Below are 18,242 nucleotides of genomic sequence, written 5' to 3' on the forward strand. Positions count from 1 at the left end.
AACTATTCAATATTTAATAAAAACAGATACTTACCCTTTCCCCCACTGGCAGACTCCCTCCTGTGGGGCTGATATTAGGAGCTATCAACATCATGAGCACAGTCCATGTTGGGATACCTCAGTGGGGGGGGAGACTACAATCCTGAGGGGAAACCAGATGTTGAATTAAAGAACCACTTTTCCTGAAATGCTGATACCAGTCTTCAGACCTCTCAGGTTCTAGATCTCTGAGCTTCCTCCCTGCCTATTTCCTGAAATCAGTTATTACACATCAGAGAGGCCAATTTTCTCTTGCATTAGCTGACTAACTTACATTTTCAGCAAGTTTCTTGCATTTCTCCAGAACTACCACCGCTTCCACAACATACTGTTCTGTTAATTCTGATTTGTTCCAACTTCCACTCAGTTCCTCTTATCACTGCTCATATAAACATCTACTGCTTATAGCATTCAGAAATCAAGCTACCCATCTTCAGACAATTCACAATCTTCTGTATCATTGCTAAGATCATCTCCTAATAATACAAATGCCAAAACACTCAGTTCTCTGCTTTTCTGGCTTTCCAATCTTTTTTCATTACATCTGAAAAGATCAGAAATATGCAGTTTGCCTTTTCCATAACCCTCATGATACTTTCATTCCTTTTTACTGATTTCATGAACTTGCACATTACAAATTCAAACTCCAAACCTTCACTCAAAAGCCTTTACAGGAATTTTATTTCAACCTTCACTACTGCTTTTCACTCAAACGTTCTTTTCTTTAAACACAAAAACCTCAGGAAAAGCACAGGAAAAAACTACCTTATCTTTAGCTTACGGTCATTCTTGAATTAAAACTCACACTGATGAGCAATACTCATCTTGGGCTACAAATTGCAAAGATTAATTTCAATCTAGGGAAATAAAAGAGTGGTAACAAAGGAGACTTCACCAACATATCTTCCCTCAAGCATTACTAGAAGAATATTACAGAAAGACTAACCAGAACCAGAGAGAACCATTCTTGCCTGACTGAGAACACATCCGCATTGTGCAGTGGCAGAATGAAAAAAAGTTGCCAAGAATAAACATATCAAAAACCTGTTTACCAAGATGTGTTGCAGCCTTGTCAGCCACAGAGTGAAAATAAAATTGACTGTTAGAGGTCTTATGACATGGAAGTGACAAAATGACTGGTCAAAGTTCCAATACAGAAAGTTATATTCACTCCCAAAAGAAATCAAAGCTGCTAATTAGTACTATCTCACTTATTATTCTCTTCAGTCTTTATCGTGTTTAATACCTGCCACATGCAGCATCACAGCACTTGGGAAAGAAAATGAACAATAGTATTCCTAGATCATTTTTTTTAAGATAGACAGAAAGCAGATATGATGCACTGAGATCAGAACTTTTTACATAAATACCTTTGGTGGTGCTGCTTAGTTTCACCCTTTTGCGCTTGCCCACACCTTGGCTGCCATCCTGGTCCTCCTGAGATAGTGAAAGAGTTTAAAAAGTTACAATTGCATATTCAGAATGTTATCACCAAGAGACTGCATGCACTCAAAATTGTGGTTTAACTATCAATGTAAATCAGAAATGTTCTGAATACACCCTCATCACAAAATACTTTTGCTGCTTACAGGAAACAAAGAGTCTGGGCAATACTGCTTTAGAAATAACATAATTTTTTTAAGCACTCTTTTTCCCCCCCAGGGGATCTTATCATCTGCAAGTTCAGACAACAACATCTATTTAATTAATTTTGTCAGCAAGCTGCTTTGATTTCTGAAAATGATTGCTACAAAAACGTTTAGAGCTACATATTTTCTAAATATTGAATATCCAAGGTTTCACTATACTCATCTGTAAGGATGTGTTTGATTCCTGACGAAGCACCATTCAACACACTGACTAATAAAGTTGCTGACAATTAGCTGAGCATTTTCTAATCAACAGAAGGTTTTGATTCAAGAATAAACTTTTGTTGACATCTCCAAGAGGCAAATTCAAATCACTTGTTCCCCTACAGAATCAAAGAAACTCTTCATGAAGGCACTTGCCATCTGAAGCTCTAAATGTACTCTACAAACAAAACAGCTAAGGATCCAAAATGCAATGCAAGTTAAAAACATCACCACCAGTTCACAAAATATAACAATGGGTATTAGAAAATAATGTGACATTAGAGGATGATATTAAATGCTACGTATATCTTTACTAACAATGGTAGTCCTAATGAAACACTGAAATGAAGAATAATTCCTGCAGCTGCTAATAAAATGAGAGATAACTAATTCAAATATCTACTTCATGTGTCATGGTTTTATGATACATAATCAATACACATGCTGCAAATATGTGAACAATACTATTCTTCATTACACAAATGCCCTACTTCAGTTCCAAACTTCAAGAGAAATGATACAGAACATGGAACTGAAATAGTAACAGTTCTTCCCTGGGGAAAAAGATCATTCAAATTTTAGATATAAGTACTGACCAAAAGTACTGTCCTAATGAAAAGTCTGAATTTTTTCTCATCCTTTCAGTACCTTCATCTGAAAATCCTCTAGCCAACTTTTAAGGATGGACACACAATTACAGACCACAAGAGACCCAGGAGTTCATAAACACATCACTTCCGCACTCAGCAGCCAGTCAGATCTCAGCAGGCTGTCTCTGATCACATCCCCTACCCCACTGAGGCTAACAACTCCAGATCAAAAATCTGGCTTGATAAAACATTACTTTGAACTGGAAAAATCTGTAATTTCAGACTCCTGACCTAAAGACAAGGATTCTGAGCTCCTATTGCTAGAAAGGTGATAGATTCATGTTTAACAAACTCATCTGCAGCCTCAGTGAAGTCAGACAGTTGTCAGAAAATAATGTATTTGGGCATGCAAATTTTAATTAACATTTTGGATTTTGACCTTCAACACTACTGCTCTGGCATTTCCCATTCAGAAATATGAGAAAAAGTTAAAGTCTTCATTGCAACTTTACAGTCATTTCACTGTGAAGAAAATGAAATTATCAGCAACTCAATGAGAAATACTTTCCTGAGAAATGTGGGATTTTTTGTTGTTTTATTTTCCCCCTTTAACAAAATCAGACGGTTTGCATTGCTACAGTAAAGATGTATTATATCTTAATGTCAAATGCATTAATTTTAACAGCCTTGAGACAGTGAGTGCTAGGTCACATCACATCTCCCAGGCCAAGGGATAAAGAACAAGCACATAATAGAACAGAGGTAAAACATCTTGGTTTTACCCATTTGATAATACTCTGTAAATACACCCAAACAACAACAGAGATACATGCAAATTTGCTTTACATAACAGAATATTTAATAATACAGCTAAGGTGTCTCACTTCTGTCCTAAATTCAAATAATAAATGTTACATAATTTACAATTCAAGATGTATCTGCAGTAATGTAATGAAATATCTACATACAGTAAATGCCTATTTATATTTCTATCCTGAAGATCAGAAAGAAAAACCTTTCCAGGTAAGAGACATCTCTAATCCACAAGCTACAGTACGATTACTGCATCTCTCTCCTTACTTATTTATAAAAATACTTTCACCTTGAAATTTACCCCAGTAAAAGAAAAAAAGAAAAAAAAAATCTCCCACAATATACACCTGTCTCTACCTCCATCTTGGACGTCTTTCCCAATAGAAGTGCCACTGACATCTGATCTCTCTTCAGACTTCTACAAATTTACTTTACTCACCTGTTCTGTTTTTGATAGGTATAACACCACAAAGCATACTGAGCCATTTTAAGTTTAACTGAAAATACTATCTGAGCTTATTAGTGTTAACTTGCACTGCCTTCCCCGTTGCCAGGCTTTAAAAGTGATACTGTTAACAGTTATTTGCAGGTTTTGTTTATTTGTTTGTGATGTTTTTTGTCAAGTTATAGAGAAAGAACTACAAGTAATATCCTGAAAACGCTGGATTATAAATAGCACTGCTGAAAGCATAAGAGATGCTGTTGTGCTTGTGACAGAGCCACACATATCATACAACTACTTTAGACATACATAAACATTTTTACTTCAATACTTGTTCACATATAAATTCTCATTGGAGTTTTAAATTCTATTTTGCATGGTTTGAAGTTAGTTATGCTAGCCCTACCAGGTGTCTAAGAATCAAATTGAATTGCTACTAAGGCTCACTAGTTGGTAATAGGTTTTGAATAATAAGGGAAAAAAAAAAGAATTGAAAAATAACTCAACTTCTCTTGTTAAGTTCTGCTTGTTTATTTTAGCTCGGTATAGAAGAGATTCCCTCCTTTTTACTCCTTCTCAACACATTTGGTAAACAAGGTCGAGACTACACATGGGAATTGATATTCAGAGAAATTCTCACTGCCACTTATCACCAGTCCAGCCAGATTCTCAGGTGCCCAAAGCTAATAGCATCATTCTGAACATTTTGTGATTTAAGTTTGCTTTAATCAAGTCCAAATTACTTGAACTTTTGAACTACCCACACAGTTTCTTCTACATTACTTACATAAACTGAACTGAAATGATGTAAGAAATAATAAGAGTTTTTCCAAGAGGTTCTTAGTAAATTGAGGGCGTAAGATGTGAGAAAAATACATGGTAGATGAGTAAATGTTTGCAGGATTTGGATGCAAGCAATCTCTCCATTTAATACTGTTGCAGTTCCTTACAGTCATTAAAATCAGTCTTACCTCATCTGAAGAATCCCCTTGTCCTGATGTTGCAGTAGCACCTGCTAAACCTTTTGAAATAAGAAAATTTAAAGATTCCCTTCATCAGTCTTATAATGAAAGAATATGATATTTAATGAACCAGTATGAAATGAATAAACTACATTAACTTTCTAAAAAGGACGCAACGTACTCCACAGAGAAGATGAAGTAAGATTTCCAAGCAATACTTAGAATACAGAACTTTGGATTTCCAAATACATTGCACAAGGTCAATGTACTGTACTGCTCAGAGATGAGCACTTTCAGAAATTGCGAAAAATCTACAACAGTCCTTACTGATGAACAACGTTCTTACTGAAGTGCTGTGATCAGGTGAATTAACTTAGTTCCAATGATAAAATCCCACCACAATCAATTTCATTTTGCCTGCACAAATGCTATTAATTCTATGATAGGAAAATGATGCAAGTATTTTAGCAGCAAAAAGAGAACAAGCTCATTGTTGCTGATAGAATTGAGTCCTGCAATTTGCTGCTGCACTAAACAACAATTCTCATTAAGATTTACTGAAATTTGCCTTTTAAAAAATATAGCTTTTAAAATTAACAGCAATAAACAACATGTTTCTTAAAATATATTTCTGCACAAACCTTGAACAGTTAGCATGCTAGTACCAGCTCCTTGTTCCTCCATACCACATGCAAGTTTATCCTCAGGAAATGCCAGTCCTGAGCCTTTCAAAGCAATGAGGTACTTTTCATGACTTTTCTTGGCACATGCATTCTCTCCAACACCTTGAATAAGCATGAAACCAGCATTACAGAACATACATAAATGAGGCAGCTGTTGCTGTAATATTCTATACAAGCCTCTAAAAATGGTCCACATTTTAAAAACTGCACAATTTTGAGAAGTAGACGCTAAGGAGTTTTACACATAATGAACTGAAGTCTAAGAGACCTTCCCAGTTTTTTCATCCTCTAATTTGGTGTTAAATAGATATAAAGTACCCATAGAAGGGTAGACAATGACACAACGGTAATACTCCACAGATAAGTTCTAATATTTGGAGTTCCTCTTCCAAAGTTCAAGAACTGCAGCTGCAACCAACAGAAACTACTCCAAAAGATATCATCACTTCAGACTAACAAAGACAAGTCACAGTGCATGCTCTGGACACAAAATTTACACCAAAGGGGGCTATAAGAAAGAACTGAATCTTCAGCAGGGTCTGCATGGTAGGACAAGAAATAATGGTTTCAAAGAAAAGAGGGGCGATTTAGACTGGATAGAATTTAGTTTTCTGCAATAAGTGTAGTGAGGTACTGGAACAGGTTACCCAGGGAGATGGAAGTCCCATCCTTGGGAGGCATTCAAGGTCAGGCTGGATGAGGCTCTGAGCAACCTGATCTAGCTAGAGGCATCTTATTTGGCAGTTGTAATCTGCCACATTCACTTCTCTTTTACGAGAATGGATTTATTACAAAAATCTTGAAATTATACTCATCTTCATACATTTATCTGGGACACGGAAGATAAAAGATGTGTGCTCTACAGGTCTTCTACCAAACCCCCTTGTAACAACAATAGCAGTGTTCTTAAGAACACAAATTTCTCTGAGTTTTGAGAAGTTAGATAAAAACTCACGGAAAATGAAGTGATAAAACTTAAGAAGACACTTAAGGTCTTCAAAACTTGGACATATAAATACTAGAAATAACACAAACTTACCAGAGCTGAGATCTTTGTAGAACTGCTGGCTAGTCAAAACCTGGGTAAGAACTGATCGCATTGCTCCTCCCATTTTGGTCAAGTCTTCTAGAAAGGAAACGTGAGGCTCCAAAATCTGGAGGATTTTATGAAGGTCTTTCTCTGATGGCAGATCAAGAGCTGAAAGCCGCATAAACAAGAACTTTTGGTATAATAATAATGTAAACTTGCCAAGACCTACACAGTGCAGGACAGTTATGACTACTATAAAATGAACTAGCATATAATGCTCAAAATTCATATGCACATATTTTAAATTGATCCCAACTTCATTTTCTGGAAGAGCTCCACACAACACTAAATAATAAAACATATTTAAGAAGCTCTTCAACAGAGAAGATAATCAAATAGTCTTGTCTGTTAGCAACTTTGTTAGGAAAAGATGCATGAAATTCAGTGATGTCAACTACAGATAGCATGCAGGTATTCGTATATTGTGTCTTCACAGGCTGCAAAGCAAGAGACAGCAGTATAGTATGACACACTGGCTGCATGTAAATTTAAAACATACCTGGCTCGTTATATCCCTCTCGTAAGTGCTGAATAAGACTAAAAATAAATTGTGGAAGAACCAATTCTGACATCATCAACAAGTCTTTAGGAACACATGGAACATTTGAATTTGACTTAATCCGGTGTCTTTTACAAAACCTACAACAGACAAGAAAAACATTAGCTAAGCATAGTTGCACAGATTCAGCATACACTAAGAAAATACTACTTTTTTTTTTCCACTTATCAAGACAGCATATACTTGAAGTCAGCACGGAAATAGTATTCTGAAATTCCAAGTCCATCTTGTTTCCTAAATCCAAGGAATTATAAAGTTGTCCATTTTATTTCCCCTCCAAACTTCACATATCTGACAACCTGTTTTCATCCATTACATCTTACATTTAACAGTTAAAATAACAAAGCATTTTCCTCTATCTAAACATACCTCCTAGTTTCCAAGCAATCTAATTAAAACATCCAACTAACACTGTTTCCCTCCTTTCCTGAAACAGCAAGAGACCCGCCTGATGCTTCAGCTCTCATTCAGAGGATATTACCCAAATCAAAAGACATTTAAATCTTCTAAAAGTGAACACGTTTGCAGGATTAGTATTTCAATGTCGCAACTGACATTTACTTACCAAAGGATGATAGAAAACCCTATGAAAACTATGCTAATTGCTTCACTTAAAAATAAGAAAGCATTTCTTCACTGAATAATTCCTGTATGGTGGTAACTGAGGCTTAACTAATACACAAAGACAAGAGGTTGAGCAAAACCCCATTAAAGCAGACAGAATGAATTCCCACTGACTTAATGTACATCTGACTGAAGAGCCACTTTCCTGCTCCCTATCTCTTTTCAGAAACTGCATTTAGATCAGAGTTATTTATCCATGCCAAAGAAATACCTAAGAAAGAATAAGGAGACCTAAGATCACAGCATGAAAGTGTACATCTGACTAAAAAGATTTGCTACAGCTTACAGGTAATTTTTCAACACAGAAGCTCAGAAAACAATTCAGTATCAATGACATACAGAGTTCTGTCTAAATATGAAAAATATTTTCTAAATTTATCCACATCTTCACTACATTTGCTACAATGTATCTTTCAGAAGAAGCCTGGTACTCTGATTGTTACAGTGCCACCCTCACCAGGGCAATGAAATAAAAGGAAAAGAATTTAGGCCAAAAATACTCCAAAGCAGATACAAATCTAGTGATTATAACAGCATCTTCTCCAGCCCATTTTGACTGAAGTGCAGCTAGCATCTTCACAACACCAAAAACTAAGTTTCCCCTTTGCTGTTACACATTCCAGATTACACTTTTTTATTAAGAAAAGGAATGCAAAGATAACATTAGTCAATGTGCACTTTGTAAATACAGTCTATCCATACCTGGGGAAAAAAAACATGCCTAAGAGAAAGAGCTCAGTGATAACCGAAAACTTCCGTAGTCAGTTTGCATAAAAGGAAGATTTTCACTACAGTCATTCACAAAAGTGAATACTCAAAGTCATGAAAAGCTATTCGCTTTCACTTCTGTGATCCACATTTGACTCAGCATACAGCAGTTTCAAATAGGGAACAATATCTAGGTACCAAATCCTAAACCCCAAAGAAGGAATGCTAAAGATATTTTATAAGACAAGCCATTCTCAGTATCTATGGTTCAAAGTCTGCATGCTGTCAGAAATCAATGTAAGAGTCAAAACTAGCAGCTAGAGAAGTATACATAGTTCCAGGATCCTTACACATCCTTACTGTTGCTGGACAACATATTGGCCATACTGAATTTCAAGGGCAAGAATTAACCTTAGGCCACAATGACCCAGAAAGCCAATGCTTAGGTTTTACAATCTAAAAACAAGAGTAAAGAAATCTCACTGAGCCCAGGTTTGTAATAACTGCTTATGAGACTCTGCTTTGTCCTAAGCTTTAAAAAGCACGCAATGGAAATACTCACCCTCTCTTCTACTCGAAGTTCTATTGCCTACACAGTTCTTCTACAGATATTGACCAAAATACCAGACAAAGGCTTCCAAAATCCTCAGAGTTTAGAAACAACAGCTGTTTTAACTAAAGAAAAGCTAAAATATCAAGCTCTGACAGGGAAGAAACAAACTGAAGCTTCTCATATAGTCAGGAAGAGACATTTGTGATATCACCAATAGATTATCCAGTCACTGGATAGACAGCAAACACACCTATTCCTTAATCAGTCCCCTATACTTGTGAAAGAGCTTCTTAACCATAGCATCAGTTAAATAATTGTTTGTCTTCATAAATATGTTACAAAATGCTCCAGAAACTGTCAAAAAAAAAGGAAAACACAGAAGCATCAAAACACAAACCTACAAGCGGACGAGATCGTATCTTCCCTAATACATTTCTCTAATTCAAAAATACACTTTGAGTTTTGATGTTTTGGTGTTGTTGTTTTGGTTCGGCATTTTTTTTGCTTTTTCTACAGTTTCCTATCCTCAAAATTGCTTTTTTCACAAAAAAACATGTCTAATTTCAGTAAAAGGAGGGAATAGCAGAGTAACCGATAATTAAATAGAGGCTTAACAATCTTGTCCACATGACTTCTAATAAAATTATTGAAATTTATTATACTGCACTGAAATCTTATTTGTAAGGTGTAGAAGAGCAATCTTTAACCACTTATGTAAGAGTATGGCATACTGGCTATTTTTTAATATAAGCAGCATTAACATCTTCTGAGCAACCTTCACTTTAGACTTCACAAATTCACCTTACTCCCCCTCCCATTTAAGCCTTTAGTGGTTACCACTGGAATTTCTAAAACGTATGTTAAAGGTAAAATAACTCCTCTCCTTTAGGCTACAGTTTCACAAAGGCTTCAGTTGAACTAGGTCAGTCCCCCCGCTGTCTTCTCCCTCTACTTCTTCCAGCACTGCCACCTGATTGATCCTGTGCTAGGACAAGCTCAGGGAACTAAGCAAGCAGAAAATTACTTACTTCTCTAAAATAGATACACACGCAAATATATAAAATGTATAAAACACACAGAACAAAGAAATAAAACCAAGAATGCAGGAGGGCCAGATGAAATTTGAATGTGCATAACATCTCACAACTGGTAGATCAGGCAGATACAAGGCTCACTATGAGGCCAACTCTTCCACTTCAAAGGAAGATTTTTAAGCTTCCCCAGTTATTACAGCCACTGATGAGTGCCTCCAGCACCAGCCAGACCACACCTTTACAGCTTTTGAACATTTGCAGTGCCTTACGCTGCATCCCCCTGCATCTCAAATTTCAGTCACATTCCAGAAACTTGGCATAAGTCCAGGTGTACACACAGGGACTATTTTTACCCTCACCTTTTTCTGTTTTGTTCCCTGTCTCCCCGTGTTTAGAAGCCATTCATTATAAGCTGAATGATAATGCAGCCCAAAGAAGGAATCCCATTCTCAGAATGAGCACCTAACTCCCATAGAAGCTTTTAGGAATTCCTGACTGGACAAAATTACTATACTCAACAAAAGGGCTCCAGGAAATCTCTATGGATCTCAACTCCTAAACAACTCAATTCCAAAGCAATAAAAATAAATCTGTACCCAACTCATTTATTCAGTAGCAATAAATCACATTTAAACTGAGGTTTTATTTAGGACAACATACACAAATTTCATATCATATATTGCATAACAATGTCATATAACGTTTCATAAAGTATTCAAACAAAATGAATAGATTTTGCACATAAGGACCCAACAAACACTTCAAGAAGAACATGTATTTTGTCCCAGCTAAAACAGGCAAATTCTACGTTGTTTCTACACAATAACTGCAAGATACAAAATATTTTGAGGGCTACAATTGTCTCCATACAAACTGATTTTTTATTCTTCACACACTGGTAAAGAGTGTTTGCAAGTTTTCCCTTCCTTTGCTATTCACGTACAAAAGCAAATGTTAATTCAGAATAAAATATAACTTCTATAAACAGAATTACAGATTTATCCTAATGAAAAAGTCCTTTGATATACTGCAGCCTTGCTTTATGGAAATCCACTTTCCCTAGCCAACATCAAACACAATGTTAATTGAAAAATAAGCCAATTATCCCACTTGTTAATTTAAGTTCAGGTTTCCTCCCCACATTAATTCAATAGTTGAATTCAATATTTCAATAGCTAAATTTATTCCTTTCACCTGCAAGACAGGTTTCCAGAAATGAACTGGTGTGGTGCTGACTTAAAGGCCTGAGAGCTGACAGTTTCTGCTCTGTAAGGAAGCTACCTACAACCAACAAAGAGCAGTGACAGAACTGAGCATTTGAGTTTCTACCACTACAGACACGCCGCCAAGGAACAAACCCAACCAGAAGGATATTGTGTAACCCTCCTAACCAGGAAGGCTCCAAAGTAAAGACTCTGGAATCAAGAAAGGATCTGTGAAATGTGCAAGGAGGCCCACAAGCAGATTTAATGGACATCCTTCCAGGACATAAGTGCTTGCAACAAAGCTGTTTAGCCATTCTAGGAAGCTAGAAATCCTGGATTAGGTATTTGGGAGATATCTTGATCCCTGCAGGACAGGCAGGAGCCCCCAGCAGATATGCAGTGCTGAGTGCTGCAGCTCCCCAGTGAGAACACAAAGCAGACAAAGAGGCTCTGCAGAACGCTTCTATTATTCCCATTTAGTTTTCAGACACGAGCATCTCATACAGTAGATAAAACTACAATGAGTTTCACTAATGCACAAGCACCCACCATCAACCAGACAGTAGGTACGGCAGTTTGTAGGTATGGCAGTTTTTATTGCAGGACCTTAGAAATACAGCAAGAATGAAGAGAAAGGGATTTCTGAAGAGAGCTGGAACTGAGTTTATGTTCAAACAGACACACAAACTGAGCATTTTGAGAGAAAAATGAGTAATTCAAAAGAACAAGCAATCTTCTGACACAAAAATATTGTGTGTCTGAAAAGGGTGAATGCTTTAAGATATGTGTAATTATGGTAATGTAATTATAAGTACAGGTTACATTTACTTCATTTGACTGAAAAGCCTCAACTCACACTATTTAAAATATATTTATACAATAACAGACACACCGCTGGATGACTTACAAATATGATACCCCTCTGAAAAACCTAAAGCAAAGAGAAGAACAGTGACTGCAAAGCGTAGCTCCTGCACATTGAAAGAGTGTCAGTTACTCTGCTTATGGCTGCACAGATCATTAGCATCACCTTAATTCAGTCATTTGCATGCATGCATATAGGCTCTACTCACATTTTCCAACAGGAAAAACAGCTCTTCCAGTTGAGGAAAGCTATGGCACTACCTGAACAAGTAGCTCATTTACTATTTCATTGGAAGAAGGCAGTGAAGAGAACACTCTTTAGACTCAACTCTAAAAAGCAAATTTCTTGAAAATTAACATTAAAGAAAGCCCAGGAGGAAATTATTTGTGTCCAAAAATATTTCACAACACGGAGGCTACAGGTATTATATTTTTTCCCCATATGTGGAGCTAAAAATAGAGAAATTAAGATAATGCACACGCTAATTCGGGATGCAAAAAGACTCTGACAGAGATCTTAGCCTTGCAGAGCATTCACAAAAACAGAATTCCCAGCTGACATCTGAAAGATGAGTGCATCAGCAAGTACAAAATATGGTCCAAATGCATCATCCCAAGCCATTAGTTCACACACAGCTTCCCACCCAGTTGCTTTCAGCATCCCATCAACTACCTACCTTAAAGCACAGGGACAGTACACCTTCTATTTAAAGAACAAAAAGCAAAAGTTTCAAATCAGAGTTAACAAATACTTCTGCTAAGGAAACAACTAAGTTTTTCCAATAAAATGTCAACAGGTCAAACACCCAGCCAGTAGCACTCTGCCCTGAAGATTTAGCCCGACAAAGCTCTAAGTGACTGCATAGTACCACACGTAAAAACAACTTTCATTTCTTCTGGATTTGAGTCAGATGCATGGATTTTTAATAAAAGTTGTCTACTTAAGTTGAAGATACTATTTTAGCCCCCAACAAAGGGCAATATGTGTAGTTTACAGATTTCTTGGAAAGGTAAGTGCCTGTCAGTTCTATGCCAGAGCTATTACTGCTGCAGGCAGTGTGCAAAAAGCAGAGAGATGGGTCCTAACAAAGGCAACAGTTAATTACACAGTCCTCGTTAGTGTAGGATTCAAACAGCTGCTCTGCTACTCAAACATAAAGAACATTATTTTCAAGGCTAGCTACCAGAATCCTCCATAGAGGAGGGCGCCTATTAGACTGTTATTTAGACCACTTATTTAGACTGTTATTTAGTTGTCTGATACCACTGCAGACTTCTTTAAAATACAGAATTCCTGACATTCTGCAAATTCTAAGGAAAAATGTCCCAACTCCTGAAAGAACTTACACTGATTGCCATTAAGAAAATGTAAAAGTCAGAACATACACTCCAAATCCCAGCTACCCTGCTGCCAGCAGATCCATTACAGTTCTATGTAGACCAGATATGACCAGACACGTGATGCTCCACCCTGACATGGCAACCTTACAGCCCTGGAGATCTGATAGTTTCACAAAAGGGATATAGGGAACTTGAGAAGATCAAAGCAGAGGAACTGAAAGTCAATGTTTATTAGCCCAAATCCAAACAAGTCTACACAGACTTCTAAAACACCAGCTACACCAGCTCTTCTTAAATTGAGTACCTGTCAAGGTATATTACAAAGTGATAGCTAAGTCCCACAATAAATAAATCAAATTTCAGACAAGGCATGGTATACAACAGTACTGGTCTGTTCTTCAAGCCAGTCTGACCCTACTAACAAGAACCAAGGGGTTAGGACAGTCACTTAGCTTTTTCCCCAGGGGTTAACACAGCAAGAATTGAGGCTTCTAAGTGTATAAAGTTGTGTATGTGGATGCACTTGAATCCAAGCTGAGGACAACAGTCACTCATGCTCTTACCGATGCCTGTGAAACAACTGAGCTTTCCTGGGGCGTGTATAAAGCACATGGCGTCTAGTCAGGCTACGGCTTGGAAAGTAATAATCCAAAATTATCACTTGGCTGCCAACCATTTGGAAAACACTGCAGCTTCTACTTTAGAGGCTGATGCAGCTCTCACTGGATACATTCACATGAGAAGTCAAGACAGACAGGTTTGTGAGTTGGCTGTAAGTCATGATGGACCTAATTACTGGGGATCCAAAATCTCTTTTGCTTTCCAAGGATAAGACCAAACTTGAGACCCTACAAAAATTCCTGAATATCACTGTGGAACCCTAAGCAGCAATACAAAATGCCAAGCTTTATGCATGGGGGAAGGTGAGGAAGGCAGAGGGATTCAGTTATTCACTGCACAGTAACTACATTTCTTCAAACTGTTGTGATGAGTACAGTGCATGAATTCCTATAGCTTGTTAGTGGAAGGTCAGGCTGCTGAGCTGTGTTTTGAAGTCACACCCAGAGCTGAAGGACAGGACAGGGTTTATTGAGACTCTCCTGCAGTACAACCCAGACTTAGCCTCTAAGTCCCTTCAGCCAAAAGTCCTCAGGAGCCCAGAAGAGAAGCTACATGACATTGACAGCAACCCAGCAGAATGCCGCACATAACAGCCCAACAATCCTGAGGACCTTTACAGGTAGTTTCAAAATGGTCTTAGTCCAAACTCCTTGACAACAAGTAGAGCCTCAGCCTGCTATTGAAGCATCCAGCCTTCTGGAGAAAGGCCCCTACAAGTACTCCTCCCCTCTTGGAAGCTGCATCACCAAGCCACAGGTCCTGGAGAACTGGCACCTTCTGGCTCTCCCAAGTACACAATTGACAGAGCTACCCTGGAAGGGACAGCCTTGAAGCAGCAACACCTTGCGCAGACTAGATACTACTTGCTGTTGCAAGACAGTTAACAAAGTAACCACATAATCTACTTACCACCAGTAGCACAGTCATTGCCTGTATTTCTCACAACTAAGTCTTAAACTGACTTTTCTGATCATAAGTGGATCACAGCTGCTACAACCGAAGATGATATCTTGCACTATGAACACATCCCAAGGTAACTGATATAGCCGCTTTCTCAACAGCAAGTTTGTTTTTTTCAATTGCTCATCTATTTCTTAAAAGTTCTTTCAAGTGTAGGAAAAACTTCTCTTGCATTTTTACTTGGCAAAACAAAGTAATAGAAATAATATTCTGCTACAGCTCCCACATAGAATGAAAAGGGATCCTGTACAGCAGTGTCTCTGAAGACCGATAAAATAGGGAATTTTAAAGAGGGAAAGAAAAATGTGGGGATGAAGTTGTAAAGGTTATCGATACTATGTATCTGCTGATAATTTAAATGTATCTGAAACTACTGAGTGCTTCCTGGGTGCAAACACTTATGTCCTGAAAAAAACCCATAGAGCCAATTCAAACTAAATAAAACCAGGAGAAATCAGCAGGTTGAAAACTGTGAGCATACTTCTCATACTCATTAGAAGCAGAATTCTCCAGTCTCTTTGTGCGGGATGACAGTAGACCCAACAGATGACCACAGACATAAAGATGGATCTGACCTAGCGTGCAAATCAGATGGGATCTCCAAAGCCTACAGTGCTGTGCCCTCTCAGACAGCAGAGCTAAAAGGAAAAGTATGGATAATGCGAGACAAGGCTGCAGAACACCTACAGCTAGTTACATGAAGGTGCTGCTGGACATACAACATATAGCATTAACCTGTATCAGTCACCTTGTTCATAACTAAATTTTTGTTATTATTTTTTACTTCACACAAGCCTACTAATAAAGAAATGGCCCACTGTCGCATGTAGAGACTGATAATTTCTTAGGCTTTTTTAATAAGTCATAAGAGAAGGCAATGTTCTATGTCAATAGAGCCACCAGTTGCCATAACTACCATCAAATACACTGCAAACATCAATGCAAAAGCCTGTTTAATGAAATTCTTAACCTGGCTCTTTGCCTTTCAGGATATGCAACTTTTGATGGAGATATTATTCTCTTCGTACTACAATGCAGCACTAAAACATCTGCTTCCCACATGATTAATTTAACAAATAAGCCAACACACAGCAAGGCATACTCAGAAACAGGACACGGGGGAACAAAACAGCCAAAGAGTAGAGGCTCTGGTATATCAGGTTATTACCTACAGACGGAAAGGGGAATCAGAACAAGATAACCACAAAAGCAAGACAGAACTCATCAATAACACATCACTGATCAGTTTTACTCTTATTATAACCACATGGCATATTGCTTCCTTCAAGCTTGTTTTTATAAACTACAAAGTTTCTTTCTTAAACAAGACCATCCACCAACCAAGAAATATTCCAGTCTGAATTTCCTCCTGTAGAACTGCATGTTTGTTCGAAACAAATGAGCCCATCTGCTGAACTACGAGCATGTCTACCATCAACACTTCACAGCTGAAGAATTGCCTCCAAAACATTATTGAGTATCTCCAACAGAGCTGCAAATTTCATCTGTCTAAGGCTCAGCACCACACCGGAGAGGACTACAAATTATTTTCACCCACTGATATATCAGTAATGCTGAAAATCTAGAAAACTTTGTTAAAGCGAGTGCTTTTTGTACTTGGACAAGCAGCTACATCCTTGACATTTATAAACTCAGTTATTTTCTAAAGTCTGAATTACCTCCCAGTAGATTAGATCAACTGAAGTTAATTTAACCACCAAAGTCACTAAGCCCTACATGAGAATCACAAGGTTTGAGAGCATGACAATCTGGTTTTTCTAAAATAACTGAGAAATGCGCAAGATAACTAAACCAAATTAGCAGGCAGCTATCACAGTATATCCTGACTTCTACATAAAAAGACATCAGATACCAAAAAAACCTAATATTCACCTCAAAAATTGCAGTTTTGATTAGTGTCAAAAGATTAACAAACATACCTATCCTCATGTTGCAGACAAAGCCACCTCTATAGAAAACAAATAGATACTCCAGATGGTGAGCTGGAGGGATCTCCTATACAGCAGATCTGTTAGGTAACACTGCATTAAAACTATTTTTCAAATGGGAAAAAAAAAACAAAAAACAAAAACAAACAAACAAAAAAAAAAAACAACCAACATTAAACACATGGACCGGTTAACAGTAATCACAAGAAACAAACTACTGCTACTATAGGCTCATTTACAGTACCTACAAAGAATTGTACCTACCATCTGCCTACTGAGTTTGCAAGAAGGTTCCACATTAGATTTCTCTGCTATTAATAGGAACCCTGGTTGGGGTGGGCAAGGTTACACCAGGCTAGTCACACTCCTGTTTCCTGAATCGACAATGAAAGCCTCTCAAGTCACGTGTAAAGCATTACCTTTGCCATTGTGCAGCTGATCGGTACACACAAGGTAGAGCAATTTATCTAAACATGCTGTGTTGAAGTAATTCAAGTCAACAGGTAAAGCTGGGTGTTTGTGTGTATGTGCACAAGTATGTTTGCACTTGTTCATGTTTTTACATTGGTTTAAATTTAACTACCCCACATGACAGGCAGGTTTCCCACACACCAGCAGGTTTTGTTTTGTATGCCTAGGGCTGGACAACACTGCTAAGCCAAGAATGTTGCTCCTAGACCAAGACCATGAAATCCTGCAGCAGGAAAGGCTAAACCCTGTGATGAGACCTAGCTTATGCCAGACAATTTACTCCTGAATTGCACTATTAAAGTAATAACTAGAATAAGCATAAGAGAAATGCCCCGAGGGTTTGCATCAGTTTACAGTGCAAATTGATCAATTTAACTTCTTTATTAAATCAGCTTTCTTCAAGAAGAAAACTGTTTAAAATAGGAAAAGACAGTCACTGAAGCCATAAACTCGAAGATGAGAGGAATACTGGAAATCATTTTAATGTCTGTCTGAAGTAGTTCAATTTATCCATGCTCTTTTAAAATCCTAATGCTATGAGGAGCCCTCAATCTAGCCTGCACTGGAAGAAGTGACATGTATTTCTGTCCTCTCAAGATCAAGGGGACTTTGTTACTTCACTGATGCTGAAGAAAGAGGAAAAAGCAGAAGCTGAACAAAAAAAGAATCACTTCAGGAGTGGCCCTTTAATTGGTTTTAGCCCATTAAGACCTATAAAAACAAAAGGAAAAAAAAAAATCTCTTCCATTGGAGGGAGTCCTCAAGCGGAAGAGGCTCCATAAGAGAAGAAGGATGAAGAAATGGTAAAGGCAGAAGGTTAACAAGAATGGGGAGGTGGGGGCAAAAATACATTACAAGAAACAAAGAAAAAGCACTTCAAG

General features: G+C 37.6%; 1 protein-coding gene across 14 annotated transcripts in view; it reads right to left on the minus strand.

Annotated features, from left to right (window-relative positions):
* UBR3 (ubiquitin protein ligase E3 component n-recognin 3) overlaps window positions 1–18,242 on the minus strand; it is an 85,319-nt gene that overhangs the window by 65,455 nt on the left and 1,622 nt on the right. For 13 of the 14 annotated variants that reach the window (XR_014947951.1, XR_014947950.1, XR_014947952.1 and 10 more), the window contains exons 2-6: window positions 6,972–7,111; window positions 6,422–6,580; window positions 5,341–5,484; window positions 4,709–4,758; window positions 1,410–1,476 (exon numbers count right to left, since the gene is read on the minus strand). Coding sequence is in view for 9 of the 14 variants with exons in the window: in XM_085552481.1 (XP_085408607.1) it covers window positions 1,410–1,476; window positions 4,709–4,758; window positions 5,341–5,484; window positions 6,422–6,580; window positions 6,972–7,111 (560 nt within the window). In the remaining 5 variants the exon portion in view is untranslated. Of the gene's footprint in view, window positions 1–34; window positions 130–1,409; window positions 1,477–4,708; window positions 4,759–5,340; window positions 5,485–6,421; window positions 6,581–6,971; window positions 7,112–18,242 lie in introns of those variants that run through there. The other variant, XM_085552483.1, reaches the window with a different exon arrangement.

The sequence above is a fragment of the Coturnix japonica genome, chromosome 7, assembly GCF_054131305.1.
Source record: "Coturnix japonica strain WE chromosome 7, WE-NBRP24, whole genome shotgun sequence".
In the NCBI taxonomy this organism is placed as follows: Eukaryota; Metazoa; Chordata; class Aves; order Galliformes; family Phasianidae; genus Coturnix; species Coturnix japonica.